General features: G+C 26.9%; 1 protein-coding gene across 2 annotated transcripts in view; it reads right to left on the reverse strand.

Moving 5' to 3' along the window:
* Window positions 1-5,989: 5,989 nt before the first annotated feature.
* LOC136080649 (uncharacterized) overlaps window positions 5,990-16,695 on the reverse strand; it is a 273,327-nt gene continuing 262,621 nt past the window's right edge. The window contains exons 27-31 of one of the 2 annotated variants that reach the window (XM_065797575.1): window positions 15,402-16,037; window positions 14,351-14,629; window positions 6,866-7,135; window positions 6,593-6,739; window positions 5,990-6,315 (exon numbers count right to left, since the gene is read on the reverse strand). In XM_065797575.1, coding sequence (XP_065653647.1) covers window positions 6,062-6,315; window positions 6,593-6,739; window positions 6,866-7,135; window positions 14,351-14,629; window positions 15,402-16,037 — 1,586 coding nt within the window. In that variant the 3' untranslated portion in view covers window positions 5,990-6,061. The remainder of the gene's footprint in view (window positions 6,316-6,592; window positions 6,740-6,865; window positions 7,136-14,350; window positions 14,630-15,401; window positions 16,038-16,695) is intronic. The other variant, XM_065797576.1, reaches the window with a different exon arrangement.

Genomic DNA, 16,695 nt, shown 5'->3' on the forward strand with positions numbered 1-16,695 from the left:
TATATATATATATATATATATATATATATATATATATATATATATATATATATATATATATATATATATATATATATATATATATATATATATATATATATATATATATTAGAGTGCATCCAATACCATTCAAAAATCATTATACCGGTATTCCGATAAAAAATTGCATTTGTCGGTAAAATCAGATGTATTTATTAGTAAGTAAAAAAAAAAAAAGAAATCTGTTTTACTTTCTAATAAGTACAGAAGTATTTATTAGCAAGTAAAACATAGACTAACCAAAACATAGAATTTTATTGTACAAAACATAGATTAACCAACCCTTATGACTTTATTACTTGCTTTGCATATCTAATCACATTTGGAAAACAAAAAGAGTGGTTAATATATATGTGGACTTCTCTTACTCAATAAACACATATGACCATTTGTTAGTATTTAAAGTTGCATAGCAATGTCTATAGTTGCCGTGAAACATTTTGTTAGCGCACTCATTTTCTAAAGCATAAATAGTATCTTATGTTATTAACTTTGTGCAATCATAGCTAAATCTAAACGATATACTCAGAAAGTATAAGGAAGACCGGAGCTAGTTGGCTCGGTTTTTACTCTATGAGCTCTGTCGCATAAACAGCACATTTTTTTGAAAATATTAAAGTGTAGTCTCAAAGAGTATGAATTTGGGTAACTGATAAAATTTGCATTCATTTCACAGCGTTTTCTACTACAGGCCAATTCATCGCGCAACCGGATTTTTTTGTGGAGGCAAAATTACTCCTCCACGTTCAGACCAGATAAATTGTCATGTCGTTTATGATATATATTTAAATAATGGAATATAATACAATGTTAATAAACTTATATAATTTAAACATGGAGTTTCAGATTTAATTCAAAGCGAATAATATATTTATAAAATTTAAATTAAATCATGTTAAATAAGTTCTGTGTGTATGCTTGTCACAGCGTTCAAACTATCAAAGTGAAAAAAACAAAATATCTAGTGAAGTTAATAAAATATCGTATCGGTTTCCAAGTGATAATGTTGAGCGTGAAAAATGGATAAAAACTATTCCAAACACTAATTTGGTTGTTACCAAGTACACTGTTATCTGTGAGTTACACTGGCCTCCAAATTTTGATACAGTTATAGTGCGTGAAGGAAAACGTCGACCAAAAAATCCTCCTTCTGTTTGGCTGGGAATACCTTTATCTCAAACTCCAACTGCTAATCCAATTGAAAGAACTACCAAAAGATCTTTAAGTGGGATTAGAAATACATTATATGATGAGCTAGACACATTTCTTAAAAGGGATAAAGCTACTTTTTGTGACATTAAAAATAAGTTTATCAGTAGTAGTGATCACCAATATCTAGTTATATCGTTTATGGTTGATGGCTATGTTGTTATACAATCTTTGCAATTTTTAATGGAATACCTTTTTTTTAATGAAATTTTTGTACTTAAAATTTATGAAAATCTTACCTTTGAAACATTTCATTATGGGATTAAGTGTCACATTTCTAGCTTAACAGTTAATTGAATTATAACTGTTGACATCTGGTCGAAGTTTGATGAGATACTTTGTTTTTTAAGCTCCTTTAAAATGGACTATAAAAAAGAAGTAATTATGTAACATATTTCAGTTATGGCACCAAAAAAAGTTGGAAATAAACTTTATACACCTGAAATACTTATACACTCTTTTATATATTTTTCAACATCAAAGGCATTATATAATTGCTTAAGAAATGATTATCAACTTCTATCTATTTCAACACTCGAATTACTTCAAAAATTTAGATCATTAATGAAGACAAATTCCTTCAATTTTAACTCTCCTCCGGATAAGCAGAAATTATGCATCGTACTACAGGATGAAATATATGTTAAAAAAGTTCGCTTTACCATGGTGGAACTATTTTTCGTAGATCAAAGGATAAACCAGTGGAATTGTCCAAAACATTGTTAGGGATTGTGGCTGTTTGTTTAAACGGGGGTCCAAAGGTGTTAATTAAAATAATACCAATGTCAAAATTACGATTTGATTTTTTGTTTGAACAGATTAATTTAACCAATCAAATAATTGATTCAGTCACTGCAAATGTAAAAGCTGTTATATGTGATGGGAATCATGTCAAGCAGGTTTTTTTTAAAATGTACACATTCCGGGAAAACCATGGTTAACAGTAGATGGAAAGTATTTACTTTATGGTTTTGTACACATAAAAAATATTCGTAATCTTTGTTCAATTGAAAAAACTCAGGTATTAAAATTTGACAATAACGGAGTAACCAGGATTGTAAAATGGACTCATTTAAAACAGCTTTACAATGCAGAATCCGGAAGCTTTCTAAAGTTATCTGACCTGAATGATATTTCAATATCTCCTAAACCTGTTGAACAACAGTGTGTATTGACGGTTTTAAGAATAATTTCTGAAAAAACTTATGCTGCTCTTTTGCAACATTCTGACATGATTCATAGTGATGTTAACGACACTGCTATATTTATCAATAAAGTTATTATTAGGTGAAAAATTTTAAATGTCAAAGTCATTGATGCTGAAACAAGGCATAATGATCCTTTGCAGGCTGTTATCAATAATCTTGATTACAATCGTTTAAAGTTATTTTACAATTTACAATTTGGTGATATGGCTCTTAAAATGGCAGGTCTCAAAGGTAAACGTATTAAACAGCTTTCTTAAGATACTGCAACTTGTATACATCAAACTTGTTATGGAATAGTAGATTTATGTAGATATTTGCTTAACACTACGCAAAACCATGTACTTCTTGGTCAATTTACATCGGATCATCTGGAAAAAGATTATAGTATACTTCGTCACGGTTCTGGTGATACATATTTTCTTAGTGTTCATTAAGTTATTAAAAAATTACCTATCAAACATGCATTTTTACTTTTGTAATTAAATATTGATTTTGACTATTTTAATGTGAAGTCTGGTCATCAATGCACGTTATGCCATTACAAATTGTCTGAAAACTGCTGCAAAATTCTTGATAACTTGCAAGATCTAGAATTTTCCATTGCTGATGATGTCAAAATGTCACTTATTCACATTGCTGGTTATGTTACACGAAATGATAAAAAATGAACTGATTATAAACTTTTAGATCAAGCAACGTTTTATTATCAGAAATATGGTCAGTTTTCTAAATTTTTGGATCGCGGTGGATTAAAAATTTCAACTGATAATTTGTGCCAATGGACATTTTTTTTGTTTTGTAATTTTGCAAATGGTAAAAGTTCATGTTTGCAGAAAATCTTTAAGTAGTATTTTAATGATTATATCAGAGTATTATTTATTGGATATGGAATAACATCATTGTGTAATATTGGGCAACATTTAAAAAAGAATTTATGTACCACTGTTACTCCAAGATCTGGCAAAGAACCTGCAATCAAAGTATTGAAAATCTCTTATAAGTCTACTTAGTTGTCTACTATTTTAATATATATATATATATATATATATATATATATATATATATATATATATATATATATATATATATATATATATATATATATATATATATATATATATATATATATATATATATATATATATATATATATATATATATATATATGTTTCAATGTCATATCTTGTTGTACATGAATATATATATATTTTTGAATATAAAACATAAAATATCAGCTGCGTACAAACTAAATTTTTTTTACGTAATATTTTGATCTGCTTTTGCACAGATCATCATCAGACGTAAAATATGATACAAAAAAAAAACCCGTAACAAATATTACATAAAAAACGTCAAAGAAGATATTAAAAAGAAGCCATAAACGATTACATAATAACGTAAATATAAAATTAGCAAATATTATTTGATTCCTTTATTTGGACAATTTTTTTTGAAAAGAGGTCTCCAACTGTTTGTAGAAATTTTAATGTCATTGTCACGGTTGAGAAGTATTGGAGCATGTTTTATTTCTATTATATATATGTTTTTTTAATATGGTATAATATTTTACGTCTGATGACGATCTGTGCAAAAGCAGATCGAAATATTACGAAGAATAAATATAGTTAGAACGCAGCTGTTATTTTATGCTTTATATTCAATATATATATATATATATATATATATATATATATATATATATATATATATATATATATATATATATATATATATATATATATATGTATATATATATTTATATGTATATATATACTAAACTATTTTACAAAAGATTTATAAAAGTTTCATTTAGTAGTTTTTTTTTTCTCTTTCAGATTTTATTAACAATTTTAATCAAAACTATCTAATATTCTTTGTTTGGTTAAATAACATTTCTACTCAATATAAGAAAATATTAATTTTGTATTTAGATGTTTAAGCCAAAATTAAAGGTGAAATTATATAATTAAACGTGTGAAATTTTAAATTGGAAAAAGTTTCTTTGCCTTGTAATTACATTGTTTATTACTTAAGATAATTTTTTCTTTCTTTTACTTTTCTCATCAAAAAAAATTATTAGGCTATACAAAGAATTAAAAATACTTTTTGGTTTTAAACTTACGAAGATATCTTTTTTGCCGTAAAAAAGTAGGCCTCCACAAAAATATCCGGTTGCGCGATGAATAGGCCTGCAGTAGAGAACGCTATTATTCATTTACAAAAAAAAACTTCTTGGGGCCTTCCCGGGCCCTTAAAAAAATAAAAAACTATATAAATGATTAATAAGGTACTATTAAGTGCAAAATTAATAGAATTTTTTTTACTATTAATTTTGGCAATAAATTTAAGCCAAAAAATTTAATATTAGTTTTAGCTCGTACGAAATATTAGTACGTACAACAGCCAACAGTATCCCACTTTTTATGTGAAAAAAAACTAATAACTTACTTTTTTGTAAGAGTAAGTTTTTTCAACATTATTAAAAATTAAAAAAAAAAAAATTATTTTATAAAAAATACATTTTTTTTTCCATAGTAAATGCTATGAGCCAACTTACCCTGTGAAAATTTTGTCAACATACCCCGAAAGCCTTTTTTTCAATAAACAGTCTATAGATCCTGAAAAACGGCAACTTTGAAATAAAGTCTGACTGGATATAGTAAACCAATGGTGACTGGAACTTTTACAATAATATGTTTTCATATGACCAACTATTTTTTTTGTAAAGTAAAAAGGAAGCGATGTTCCAAAAGTTACGTTTTTGTCCAAAAAACACACAAATCTCCAATGCGCATGCGCGAATCCTGACAATACTATTGTGAATGAGGAAATGGTCAATTAGGAAGGTTCTGTGTAATTTTTGTTACTTTCTGATGAAAGGCTCTGAAGATAAACGCAATTCGCCAACTTACCTCAGCGGCCAACTAGCCCCGGTCTCCCCTAAACTCATTATTTTAAAAACAATCAAATAAAGATTATTTCCTTTGTGTTAAACATTTATTGGGTAAAAATTTAGTATTTACTTGTAATTCCTTTTTAATTTTGAAGTTAACAAAACAACTAAGTAACTATTGCTTATAATAATTTGAAATTCTTATCATGAACTTTAAAAAATAAGTAAATCTTTTAAAGTTATTTAGTGTTTCTGCTATCTTCAAGATTGTCTAACTTTAAATGATAATGATGCCAAATAAAAAGTCGTGTAATTAAATTAATTAAATAAGCTCCCTGGTTTTGTCATAAAGTGTCACATAAATATCAAGCATAAATTAAAAGTAACAGCATAAATTAAAAGTAACAACATAAATTAAAAGTAACAGCATAAATTAAAAATAACGACATAAATCAAAAGTAACAGCTACAATAAAAAAGATGTATTACAAAAATCAATAAATCAATTTTGTAGATAATTTGTATTATAGAAATGAAAATATTAAACTTCTAGAAACTAATATTTTAAAACGTGTATACACGGTCAACAACGCAAATGTAAGATTACTTTTTAAATGCACTTTATTTGAATTATAAAATGATTTTAATTTTTCAAATTTTAATTTTTTAATTTAATAATAAAAAAAACATGAAAAAAATAAAAAAAATATATATCAAAATATCTCTTCCTCTATGTCCATTATAATAACTTCATTCATTTCTTTACGTTTAGCCTTTTTTTTATTATTATTATATACAACCTTCATACAATCGATAAACTTTTTAAATAAATCTTTATCGAATATTTGATCGATTGTTTCACTAATATCATTATCAAGTTTACTCTCATTCAATAAGTAATCGAATTTCGATAATAAATCTTCGCATGTGTTTGTTAATTCAACAGCATATAGGTTTTTATATTCCACTAAAAATAAACAGTATTAATAATAAAAAAGTAATAACAATAATTATAATATTGAATTTAAAACCCTAACATAAATACTTATACAAATAAAACATTAATAGATTTATAAATTTTTTTTTTTTTTTAAGTAACATGAGCTTTTTTAAAAGGACAACTAATAAAATATAAATACCAAACAAATTTAAAAAAAATATGCTCAAGCGAATAAGGATATTAAAAAATTGTAAAAAAAAAAATCCTTTATTTTAAACTACAATCCTGTGAATCTTTATCTTACCTTTTCTGATGGAATCATTTTTTATTAAACGTTTATCAACATATTCTGCAACTTGTATAATTTTACTTTTTGAGAAAAATTTCCTTTCTGACTGTACCTGTGTCTGCGACTGTAGCTTTTTTATTCCTTGTTTATGTTTAAACCAACCTAATGTAACAATATGTAATCATTGAAAAGCTCAGAACTTTAATAATTTTTTATTCCCCTATGAAAAATGTAGAAAAATTTTATAAACAATTTCTAGGAAAATAAATCATACAATTAAAAAAACACCTTTAATGCGTTTCAACATAAAATCAACTATCTCATAATCATTATTCTGGAACTCAGCATTTGTACGAACCATGCTAAAAGAATCATTTAAAATGGATATGAACACATTCATTATGATCCAAATTACTACAACATTGAAACCGAAAAAAAATATTGGGCCAAGAAAAATGTTAGCACGTTCATATTGATTAAAACTGAACTTTCCCAATAATAATGAAACTGTCGAAACTATTGCTTCGTTGTAAGTTTTGTACTCACCCAATAATGCACCTAAAGAAATTTATTTTAAACAAACAATTAAACAATAAGTTTAAGATGATCCCAAACTGATAAACACGTTTAGTTTAAATACATTTCAAATATTTTAATAATGATTTCAGATAAAGCATATACATATTTATCTATCTATCTATCTATCTATCTATCTATCTATATATATATGAATATATATATATATATATACATATATATATATATATATATATATATATATATATATATATATATATATATATATATATATATATATATATATTATATATATATATTTATATATATATATATATATATATATAATATATATATATATATATATATATATATATATATATATATATATATAATATATATATCTCTCTCTCTCTATATATATATCTATCTATATATGTATAAATATCTCTCTCTCTCTATATATATATATATGTATATATATCTCTCTCTATACATATATGCATATATATACAATACATATATATATATATACATATATATATATATATATATATATATATATATATATATATATATATAATATATATGTATACATATATATATATATATGCATATATATATACCATACATATATATATATATACAATACATATATACATATATATATATATATACAATACATACATACATATATATATATATATATATATACAATACATAAATATATATACTATACATACATACATATATATATCTATAACATATATATACATGTGTGTCTCTCTTTCTCTCTCTCTCTCTCTCTACATATATATATATATATATATATATATATATATATATATATATATAAATATATATATATATATATATATATATATATATATGCATATATATATATACAATACATATATATATACAATACATACATATATATTAGGGTTTTTCAAAAAAAAAAAAATTTTTTGTGCGCTATCAAAAACTTGGCTCTTATATGTAAAAAGACGAAATATATAAAAAATATTGATCTCAGATAAGTGTAAGAACTTGGTGTAAAACTTAAAAAACATGAAAAAATGTCAATTTTTGTCATGTTTTTTAAGTTTTTATTATTTTAATTGTAAATGTGATATAAAAAAGATGGAATTTATTCAAAAGTTTTTTAAATATAATTTTTTAAAGTAGTCATCTTTTACTTTTATTCAATTGTATATTTCACTTTTTTTCTTGATTATTGGTATTTTATTGATCATTGCTATTTTTTACTAATAAAATTTTGATTACTTTAAGATACATGTGATTTAAAACTGTTTCAAAGTTTTTAGTTTCATAATTAAATATATTGTTAAAAATGGGTCGTACAGTAAAAAAATCTAGCATAAAAAGGACCAGGCGAAAAAGAAAAGTACACTGTTTAAAGCAGTTTAAGACGATCCCTATATCTGTTAAAATATCCCATAAATGAGCTTCCAGTCAACCAGCTGCCCAGTGTCAGAAATACCCTGCAATACTTTCACTTTTTAAAATCTTCTAGGTAATTTTAATATCTGGTTTTTTTCTAATTTATTTACTAGAGTTCATGAATATAATTATAAATTTCAGTTAATTCTCTTTTATATAGGAGCACCAGATTTCAGTCAAGTAAAGAAATTATTGCTTGTCCAACAAAAACAGGAACCAGAAGTCTAGTTTGCCAGTATAAAGTATGCGAAAGATCAATCAATAGATGTGTAACTTCAGCTGTCACTGACATCTGGATAAAAGCTGGTTTTACGTGCAACATTATTAGTGGAAAATCTGTTAGGTAAATTTTACACACAAAAACATTATTGTAGGCTTATCTTGTTTTTTAGTAACTTCAGCTTGTAATATTTTTCAGTGAAAAGATCCTTAAACTCACAGAGAAATATAATAAAATGAAAGGATGGAGTAAACTAAACTGGAGTTCAAGTAAAGGGATCTGGACTCAAAAGCAAGGAGATTTCCAGGTGGAGGTTAATACCTTGTTTGATATATCTATTCCTACAATAATTGACATGATAATGAAAGATCAGAAAAGAACCGAAGATGCAAAGAAAGAAGATGTAGCCTTCTACGAAGACCAAAGATCTAAAAGGAATATGACCATGACTGCACAGCATGATGAAGAATTTGAAATTAAGGCTCTGCTAAGAAAGCAGAGATACGAAAGAGTTAGGTAATTGAATGATCAGAAAAACACAAAGGGTCAAAAAGAAAAAAGGAGAAATCAACAGACGAGAAAAGTACTGACAAAGCTTTGGATGTTCAAATTGAATTTGAAGATGATGTTAGCCCATTTGAAAGTTCCATTTTATGTGAAGAAAGTGATAGTTCTGAATATGATGTATCCAAATCAAAAAAATCGAAAATAATTTTAGAGTTAACTCCAGATGAACTAATTGAAGCTACTTCTGCTGTTAGCGTTTAGTATAGAATCAGTGTTAGGCTTCAGACTGGTATAATTTCTGCTATCTGCAATAAAGCAGGTGTTGACTTGCATGAGATTAATTTATCAAGATCTACTATACACAGAAAAAGATACAGAATTATTGAAAATCTTGGTAAATATTATTCACCTAAGTTAATTTTTTTTATTATCTCTATTATTTTAAATGTATAATTTAATTGATTTAGGAAAAACACTACGACAGGACCTTGTTGATGTTTTTAAAGGAAAAAAACTCATAGTCCATTTTGATGGGAAACTTGTTAGACATCTGAAAGAAGAGAATGATCTGACAGTTAACTGTGAGAGAATCGCAGTTAGTGTAACTAGCCCAGATTTGGAATGTAGAGATGATTTTTTGCTTGGCATAGTGGAGGGAAAAAATTTAACTGGGTCCGAGTAGGCAAATTTAATCCTCAATCTCTTGGAATACTATGATATTGTTGACAATATCATTGGTGTTTGCTGCGACACAACTGCATCCAACACTGGAAAATTTGCGGGAGCAGTTACAATTCTATCAACTATCCTTAATACAAGTCTTTTCTGGTGCATGCGTCATCACCATATTATTAAAGTACATATTAAACATTTTATGACTGCTCTGACTGGCGCCGAGACCAAGTCTCTGAGAAGAGAAATTTATGTGCACTTACAGTAGGCTTAGTCAACAATTGTTGACAAGATAGACACATCATCAGACAATCTGGTTAAGTTTAACTGGACTTCTTTAGAGATTGGATCACCTGTCTATAATATAGCCAAGGCAGCATTAAAGTTTGGGGAAACTGCACTTGAAATGAAAATATTTTCAAAAGAGGAGACTTCAAAAATCTTAGTCAGTTATATGTTTACTACTTTGGTGGTCATGTTCCTGCTATAAAATTTCATCAGCCAGGAGCTTGCCATGCAGCAAGGTTTATGGCAGATGCAATTTATTTACTTACATTAGAAATGACAAAGAACATCTCAAACATCATGAATGAAAAGGAGAAGAAGATGGTTAAAACAGCTTCTTTATTTATATCTTTTACATACTGTCCTTGGTTTTTCAAAAGCTCTCTTAGTATTAAAGTACCAGTTAATGATTTAGCAGCATTCAAAGATGTGTTTGATTTAAGTAAAGAATATTCCGAGTTTTCTCAATCAATACTGAAAAGCATGCAAAGTCATACCTGGTATTCAAGTCAGCAGCTTGTTGTAATGGCTTTAGTTGATGATGATGTTGAAAAAGATGAGAAGAAGAATATAACCCCTGGTGACAAAAATTTGCCACAAAATAAACACAGACAGTAATAGTACAACTAAAAGTTTAATGATCAAAAAATATTGTACAAAATATTAAACAATATATTAGTTTTTCATTTTCGGGACTGCAATAATGATTTCTCGCCATTACGATGTATGGCATCAACTTTTTTGTATACATGTTCACACATGCCTTGTACAAGATTTTTATCAATTTTTTTTAAACAAAAATGGATTTTTTTTTGCAGCTGATCTTCACTTTCAGCTTCCCAATTGTTTTCATACACGTAGCCTTTAAGGATTGACCAGAAATCTTCAATTGGTCGTAATTCTGGGACACATGCTGGATTATCAAATTTTGTTACATAACAGATATTTTTCTCATCGAGGTAATTGGTCACACTTCTAGCATAATGTGAAGAGGTCAAGTCGGGCCAGAATACATAATTACCATCAATGTGATGTTTGTTGATAAAAGAAATCAATCGTTTGATGATGCAATCATTTTTGTACACTGTTTGGTTAATTGCCAGTCTCGCAGGAGCAATAAATGGTTTCGAGATTCCATGAGGGGATATGGTAATCCACACAAGAATTTTTTTTTCAAATTTGCTTTTGCGCTTATATTTTACATTTTTTGGTGCATTTTTTGCGTCATCTGAGTAAAATCCAACATTCGAATTTTTATTTGTATGTTTAAATGTAAAATAAGACTCATCGCCAATGACAAAGTCGCGGTTTCTGAATTTGCGACAAATTCTTCCACACTTCAGTTGCAACTGCTTTAACTGTTTCTCAGTGCGATCAGGGATTTGTTTTTTCTTAAAATAACAAATATTTGTTTTGTTTTTTATTGTTTTTACAATGTAGGAATGATCACACTTGAATTTATTTGCAATTTTTCTTGTTGAAGTTCCAGACCGGTTGTTCAAAAGACCTTTCAGGCAATTGATGTTCCCAGCATTCATAATTTTTGGTTTTCTGCCTGATCCAGGCTTACGAGACTTTGGCTCATTGTTCTTCCACTTTGCCATATAACGTTTAATGGTTCTTTCAGGGTGATTAGAGGCAACAAAATACTCTACGGTGCTCTTCGTTTTAGCGTTAGGGTGCAAATTACAATAGTTGTACACTTGTTCAATTAATGTAGTCGACTTCATTTTTGGATAACTTTCAATAAAATTCAATAAGTTTTAGCTCATCAAAGATTGTGCCAAATTTTTTTTCACCAGTGGTTACTCCAAAAACTGCTACAGTTTCCTGTTCCTGAAGAATTTATGAGGGGTAAACCTAAAATGCCTGTAACCACATCGTCTACAACACTATAAAATTTAGTTGGTGATCAGTGCAGGATTTTGTTTTGCCTAGCCAAGGTTACCCATGACCAGGTTAAGTTAGCTGCACAAGGGGACTTGACTGTTTTAGACAACTTTAAATTTTTTGTTAAAAGTATGGTAGTCACTAATGATTGTGCAGAAAGAAATATAAATTTGATCCAAGACTTTATTATGTCATAGCAAAATGAAGATATGAAGCAGAACGTTTTGTTAGCTGCAAAAAACCACAGAAAAATGTTGAATAAAAATCTGACTAAAACCCAGCTAAATCAGATTTGAAGTCCTTGTGATATTTGTTCAACATTTCTTTCCACAATTCTTCAACACATGCAACATATATTTCACATAATTTTTAATATAATAAATGCTTAACATAATTTTTTTTCTAATATTTACAAGTTTTATCGTAAAAATACCAAAAAATAAAAAAAAATTAAAAATTTGAAGTATATATTTGAAATATATATATATATATATATATATATATATATATATATATATATATATATATATATATATATATATATATATATATATATTTATATATATATATTTATATATATATATATATATATATATATATATATATATATATATATATATATATATATATTTATATAAATACAACATATATATATATATAAAAAGTTTCAAATTTATGTTTCAGGTTTAATTTAGAAAAAAAAAAATAAAGTAATGAGTAAAATAATCAATAATGGGTGACAAGTTGAAAATCAGTTTTAAGAGATGTTACTTCCTCATTTTTTCCATATTTTTCAAAAAGCTAAAAAGATTCGATTAGAGTATTTATTGTACATTCTTTATTGTAAAAAGTTTTATTGATCTTTAGTTAAGCCATGTTGTCTAACAGAGTCAAAAAGAGCCGGAACCTGTTGAGCAAGAAGTTTTACACTAACCAAGTCAACTTTTGAGGCATTTCTCGATCTATTTGCGCAGATGATTTTTTTGCCTGACAATCTTTTGCATAAACCTTGCCTTTCAGAATGCTCCAGAAATTTTAGATTGGGTGCAATTCTGGGACATTAAAGGACAATTCTGGGACATTAAGGACATTAAATCTTTATTTTAGACAAAATTCACCATTTTGGCATTCCGGTAGGAAATGACAACTTTTATGTAATGCGTCAATGCTAGGTCAGACCAAAATATATAGGCATTATCTGAAAGGTGCTCTACAACGAATAGCATTAATTTCTTTTAAATACACTTGCTCAAGAACATCTGCTGGTTGATTGCCATGCCGCTTAGAAGGAAGAAAGGTTTTGAAATGCCATGCTCTGAAAAGCAGTCAAGCCAGTCAAGCAGTTTCTTCTCGTATTTGACTGTTGGGTCATAATTGACAATTGCAGGAGTTACTGAAACATCACTGGTATAGAAAATGCCATTGCCGTTGATGTGCAAGTGAGATAAAGTGAAGTACATTTCATTGTCCAAAATGCAACATTTTTTGGAACTTTTCACACAGCCGACAACTTCTTGGTATAATCTTTGTTTTCTAGTCCTCTGCTTGCTTCGGGATCCTAATTTTCTTTCTTGTATGGATAGAAGACTTGTTTTTGAGTGTCAGGAAAATGTATTGATGACTGCATTGAAATTGTCAATCTGCTTGACGTTTGCGAAACGTTGTTCTTATGGTCAAACATTGCTTTTACTCGCATTATGTTGGTTTTGGTCATGAGTACCAATTTTTTGCCATTACTCCTGGCTCTTTGGTAGCCAAACTTGTTTTCAGCTTAGTTGATATTCCAATAGATGAAACTTTTCTGCATTTTCTCAGCTACAAAGTGCTTAGCGGTGAATAGTTTTCCCTCTATTGGTTATATAAAACTCGTGCACACGTTTTCTTTGCATCTTATATTCACAGATGCATTTTGGTTTCAATTTTGACAACAATTTCTAAAGCAAATACAGATAAATGATCAGCTTGAAGTTTGCTACAAAATAGTTAGTTGACATTAACATAAATAATTTGATAAGATGTTATTTGTCTAATAAACTTTGTACCATGTTCAACTTGCCACCCGTTACTGCTGAATAAAAAAAAAAAAAAAAGGTAATACAACACCTAATTACTTATTTAAAATAATTTTATATAGAATCACTAATTAAAAGTAATTGATCAACTTATTTTCTTTTTACCTATTTCATTAAAAATAAATTAAAAAAAAATCAGAACTTTACCAAAGGCGATATTAGAAAAAGTAACAAATGAACACAAAATGATAAAAAAAACAATTCCAAACATTGATAAAGGATACCATGCAGCTTTTAAAGTGTAAGATATCATTGAAACATGATGATTGAACTGCAAAAGTTTAATGAACTTTAAAGTCACAAAGAAAACGATTAGTGAAACAATGCAAATATGCAACATATCACAGTAAGATGCAAACTGGAAGTTGATAAACACCTGTGGTTTTTTATCTGGAAGCCGTTGCAATAAAACTTTGGCTAGATAATCTTAAAATATAGATATATTTGCAAAAAGAAAAAGACTTCAAAAATTTGAATAATTAAATATATAGAATATAAATAAATATATAACATTTATAAATCAATAAAAATAAACAAAATAACAAGCACTAATATAATAATAAAGATTATAACAAAAAGTCTTTTTTATTTTTTCTCAACAAACTTTTCTCAAACAATATATGATAATCAGTTTTGTTAATTTTTTAATTTATCTAAAACAATATATTCAATGAAATAGATCCGAGGTATTTGGTTTAAATTTGGTTTAATTTTCATTTTGTTATAATTTTTTCAATACACAAGCATGTCTTTGTAGCATTTTTTAAAGCACCTTATATACATAATAAAATCTCCAACTCAATATTAAATTTTTTTACTTTTTTTCTATAAATCATATTTAAATCCAAATTTAAAAAAGTACACAAAATATTTACAAAATTTAAATAAATATTTAAATAAGCTAATAGACGGTTTGCTCCAATAAAAACCCTAAATCAAAGTTTTTACACTTTGCAACTTATTAAATAAGTACAATACATGCACTTTAACATAAATACACACAAACACATGAGTTCTTAAATAAATCATTTAATAAAATTTTTAATATGTGCAAAGTGAAAATATTTAAAATTATTTTATTGTATTGTTTCTTTATTTAAACTGTCAAGAATTATATAAAATATAAACCCATAAGCTATTCTAAGTGCTGTTTTTACCATTTTAAAAACATGTTAAATATAAAATTAAGAAAAAATACCTTTATAAAAGTAAAGTCCTACAGCAATAATACAAAGTATTATCAATGCAACTTCAACTAAGTTCCAAAACTCTACAAAATATTTACAACCAGTTCGATATATAAAACGAGATTCTCGAATAGTAAATAATATAGTCATCAAGATAAATAGAATTTGGGAACCCAACATAGCCTTCGATTCAGTCGCTGATGCATATAAATTGAATGTTAGAACAGAGAAATTAGGAACAACTCCACCAGAAGCTAGAAACTCTAAGGCCATTGTAACCATGTTGAAATAACTAGTAGCAGCGTTAAACAAAGCAAACTCAACTATTATAGCTCGTGTTTGTCTATCAATCCATCGATGTTTTTTTGCTTGATCAAGTATAACTTGATTTTTCCATTTTGAAAATAATTCTATGACATAACCACCACCATAGTAAGTGTTTAAACTAGCTATATATGGATACCCATCAAGCTCTTGCCACGTTTGATATCTCCAAGGCATTGTCAAAGTATTAATTGTAGAGTTATATTGTTTTGGAATAGTCCAATTCAAATCAAAACCTCTTGTTTCCTCTAATGTAGCTTTATATGGAGACAAGCAGTTTATTGCAATGAACTTGGCAATTGAGTTGGCCTTGGTGCAAGAGTCTAAAGAAAAAAAAACTTTTCTTTTTAAGTTTAAGTTTTTAGTTTTTTAAATGTTGCATTTAAGCATATAGAGTTGAGAGAGGGTTATAACCACAATTAAATAGCCTTCTTATCTGTAATGGTCTTCTTGGCCTTTGGGAGGTGAATTACAAAAAAAAAAAAAAAAAAAAAAAAAAAAAAAATACATACACTTTTAATAATACTATTTTATAAAAGTGTTAAACTTTATGTTTCAATATAATAATATGTTTTATATAAATGCACCTAAAAATTTTATAATACTAATTATATATAAAATCTCATATTATTTGCTAATTCTTATATGCTTCAAAGAAAGTAAGCTTTTCCAGGAAGCGGATGGTAGCAAAATGATGATTTATATCTAACTGTAAATTGTGAAAACTGAAAAAAAAAAAAAAAATGCTGTTACTTTATGTTGATAAAGCTAAAAAAAACATAAGTCAGCTTGGTTACACAGCATATTTTAAGAGCACAATTCAACCTTAGACTATTAAACATTTAAATACATGCACTTGATAAAATGTCCTTTTTAGTAAGATTAATGTTAAGGTGCAACTTGCAATGTATTTAGATTTTAAATAGTTTATTCAGATAAAATACCAGCACAAGAAAATAAGAAACGTCTCCAAAAACATAG

This window comes from Hydra vulgaris, chromosome 05 (assembly GCF_038396675.1).
Source record: "Hydra vulgaris chromosome 05, alternate assembly HydraT2T_AEP".
NCBI lineage: Eukaryota > Metazoa > Cnidaria > Hydrozoa > Anthoathecata > Hydridae > Hydra > Hydra vulgaris.